Here is a 2,194-nt window from a genome sequence, read left to right on the forward strand (position 1 = left end):
GCCCCCACGTGTAAAGAAGCCGCCCCCACCCGGCTTTGAGGGAGCGCGTGTCCTCCCGACCAGGCCCAGACCCCGCCAGACGCTGACCTGCGGCTGCGGCGCCCGTATCCGCTGCTGTAGCGGCGCGGCGGCGGCCCGCGGCGGCTGTGGTGCGAGTCGGGCGGGCGGCCGTAGCGGGCCATCTGCACGCGCAGCTCGCGGCCGTCCAGCACGGCGCCATCCATGGCGTCCATGGCGTCCTCGGCGTCGCGCTTGTCGTGGAAGCGCACGAAGGCGAAGCCGCGGCTCTCCTTGGTGTAGCGGTCGCGGGGGATGTAGACGTCGCCCACGCGGCCGTACTTCTCGAAGACGCGGCGCAGCGTGTCCGGGGACGTGCGGTAGGTCAGGTTGTCCACCTTCAGGGACGTCATGCCCTCCACGTCGGGCGGCGGCCGCCCGTAGCTCATGGCGGGCAGGGGCCCCCGCGGGGCTCGGCTTGACTCGAGGAAGGGCTCAGGCGAGCGGATCAGGCCGAGGAGGCGGAAAGCGACCGGTCATAGGAGGGGGGAGCAAAACCGGGCACCTCCTCGGAGCGCGGCTGACGAGGAAATGAGCGAGGCACCGCCCGCACCCTCCGACTTAACGCCACAAAATGGCCGTCCGCCCGCGACCCGGAAGCGAACTGCCGGGCCCGCGCGCGCCCCAGACACTTTTTTCGGTGAAGCTCGCTTCTTTTTTTCTTTTTTTTAAATCTCCGAGCTTCTCGGTCAGCGGCCGCCGAGGAAAAACTGCGGCGCAATTAATATTTCGGCCGCGGCGCAAAGCGGCCGTTGGGTAGGAGGGGGAGGGGGAGGAGGCCTCGCCGTGACCCGGAAGGGCTTGTCCGAGGCGGGGAAATTTTGAATGAAACGCTTGCCAAAAACTTATAATTAACCCCTCTAGATTGAATAAAGCAGTAAGGCAGGGTCCGAGCTGCTGATGGGGAAGAGAAATAAAATGAACGTGGGCGGTCAGGCCAGGCCGGGGTGGGGGACGGGAGCGGGAGAGAGATCGCGATTCAAAATGGCGGCCGAGCAGCCGGGGCGGGGGGGCGCGGGCGGGCCGGCCGACTGACCGGCCGCGCGGGCGGCATCGAGGCGGAGGAGGGAGCGGGTTGTTCCCTTCTCTCGCCACGTGTTGGGGCCTCCCACCTGCCGCGTGAGGCGAGTTTGCAGCATCCCCCGTCTGGCTCCTGCGTGGGCCCCTCGCTGCCCGGGGGCACGTACGATGCTTGGATCCCCTCCGTGCGCTCAGCGGATGCAGGGCTCGTGTGAAGGCAGTGGGTGCAAGTGTCCCAGCGCCCGCCCCCCCCAGCCAGGGCTGCCGTGTGTGGGCGAAACTCCCGTGGGAGCGTGGAAGCTCCCCAGAAAAAGGGCACAAAAGCCCTTGGAGGAAGGACCCGCCTGGCGAAGTGCTGCGGGTGGGGGCGGGGGGGGACCTCCCCGTGCACCCGTAGAGCTGGTTGTGCCCCCCGAACTCCCCCTGCACACACCCGCCCTCCGGCCAGGCTGGGGCTGCCCCTGGTTTCTGGATGGGGTGGGTGGCCATTAGGGCTGTGCAAAATTTCGCCGGCTGTTTCGTTTCGATTCATTTCGACCTCAAAACGCCAAATTTGAAACGAAATTAAGGGCTTCGAAACAAAATGAGAGCAGTCAAAACGTTTGGAAGCTGAAGCTGGGCTTGCCTGCAGGGAAACGGAAAGTGAGGACAGCTCTGATCCTGGCTCACTGTTTGGCTGCCTGAAATGCTGCGGGTGTTGTGCTGCTGTTATTACCTGTTGTCAGTTCAAGGGGTGGATCAGACTGAGGCTGTAGGGGAGGAGGAGGCCTCATTGAGGCCTCCTACCATGTTGCATAGAGGCCCCAGCACCAGTGAAGGCACGCCTTGATGCACGCGCAGTATCACCAATGTCACGAGCTTTGCTTGTCAGCAGCCTGAGGTGCAGTTTCTCAGAAACCCCTGCACCTATCTCCTTGAAAACTTACAGGCGTCATGGCCTCAGGAGGGGCTACCACCCTTGCTTTTTGCATCCAAATCTGCTAAAAAATGACAATGTTATAGGCAGGTTTGTGCTTCCCCTTTATAGCCTACAGGCAAAATGTGGAAGCAGTGAAACAGTTTCGACAAAATGAAATGGAACGGTGCTTTTGAAACAAAATGAAACTTGAAATGAAAC

At 62.6% G+C, this 2,194-nt stretch overlaps 1 protein-coding gene across 3 annotated transcripts in view; it reads right to left on the bottom strand.

Moving 5' to 3' along the window:
• Window positions 1-595, bottom strand: part of SRSF2 (serine and arginine rich splicing factor 2) — a 3,397-nt gene extending 2,802 nt beyond the window's left edge. For 2 of the 3 annotated variants that reach the window (XR_009463840.1, XR_002092446.2), the window contains exon 1: window positions 88-595. Coding sequence is in view for 1 of the 3 variants with exons in the window: in XM_019494405.2 (XP_019349950.1) it covers window positions 88-446 (359 nt within the window). In the remaining 2 variants the exon portion in view is untranslated. The remainder of the gene's footprint in view (window positions 1-87) is intronic. The other variant, XM_019494405.2, reaches the window with a different exon arrangement.
• Between the last annotated feature and the right edge of the window lie 1,599 nt (window positions 596-2,194).

This window comes from Alligator mississippiensis, chromosome 8, assembly GCF_030867095.1.
Source record: "Alligator mississippiensis isolate rAllMis1 chromosome 8, rAllMis1, whole genome shotgun sequence".
NCBI classification, from domain to species: Eukaryota; Metazoa; Chordata; order Crocodylia; family Alligatoridae; genus Alligator; species Alligator mississippiensis.